The following is a 1,032-nucleotide window of genomic DNA, read 5'->3' on the forward strand; positions in this document are numbered from 1 at the left end:
AACCCAGACACCAGAGTGAAAAGAGTAGGAGTATTTTACTGGTGATAACCAATGTAACAGTGAGGGGCAGAAACAAACTCTACAACTCAGTTATAAAGCAGACATGTTTATTCCGGCCAGGGTGCGAGGGGATTTCTCCACAAAGCTTGCACACCGTCTCTGACAAGTAGCCAGATATTTATTACAACAAACATACATATTCATTAGGAAGGGCTGGGTTATTACAATTAGTTCGGGGAATAGGTGTGATTATTATACTTCTCCCCTTGAATAATTATGTGGTCCTCTTCACGGTGTCCTGCTGTTCAGCAAAGTCCAGATGTCTCCTTCCTCTTCATGAGAGTTTCAACTTTGCTTCCTGAGCATGCTCTCTGGCCCTTTGGTTCCTCTCCAGGTTGTAGAGTCAGCTTTTTACCTGTTTGTTTTGTTAATTGGAACTTTTGTGTCTAACAAGATGTCCCAGGAAGTAAGTCCTTTAGCTGGTATGGCTCCCCCTTTATCTCAGAGACAGGGATTAGTTTACCATCCTGTTTTCTGTTAGAATGTTATCTAATTAACATTGCCCGAGGGCTAGCGTTTTTTAAGGGGCCCCACAACTTTGTTGATATTTTTTTTTCTTTTTTTTCTTTGCTTTCCTCAGATCAACAGTGTAACACAGAAAACATGCAGCAAGAAAAGGCACAATAGTGCACTTAAAGCAGCAAAGAGGAAAATACAGGGTAATGCATCAAATCATTACTACATGAGAGAGAGAATAGAGATTAAGAAAAATACATGACCTCTTGCATATATTACCATCACCCAGACCCGCAGTGGCTGGGCAGCCCCGGTTACAGAGAGGGTTTGCAGAGCCTGTCCCGGCAAGTGGGAAATCCTACGCGGTGCCTCCACCCATAGGTGAGGCTTCCAAAGTCGCTGTGAGTGGGCCCAGCCTTATATACCAGAGATCGACAGGCCAGAAGAGCTGGCACCTTTGTTTTGAGCGGAATATTTCTGGTTTCATTCTCCTGTTGGGATTCCACCCAAAGCCTG

The 1,032-nt window shown here is 44.0% G+C and overlaps 1 protein-coding gene across 1 annotated transcript in view; it reads left to right on the top strand.

Annotated features, from left to right (window-relative positions):
* The first annotated feature begins 454 nt into the window (after positions 1-454).
* SPAST (spastin) overlaps positions 455-1,032 on the top strand; it is a 40,081-nt gene continuing 39,503 nt past the window's right edge. Inside the window, exon 1 of the mRNA XM_026844594.1 lies at positions 455-466. Coding sequence (XP_026700395.1) covers positions 455-466 — 12 coding nt within the window. The remainder of the gene's footprint in view (positions 467-1,032) is intronic.

This window comes from Athene cunicularia (genome assembly GCF_003259725.1).
Source record: "Athene cunicularia isolate RWA chromosome 3 unlocalized genomic scaffold, athCun1 chr3_part1, whole genome shotgun sequence".
NCBI lineage: Eukaryota > Metazoa > Chordata > Aves > Strigiformes > Strigidae > Athene > Athene cunicularia.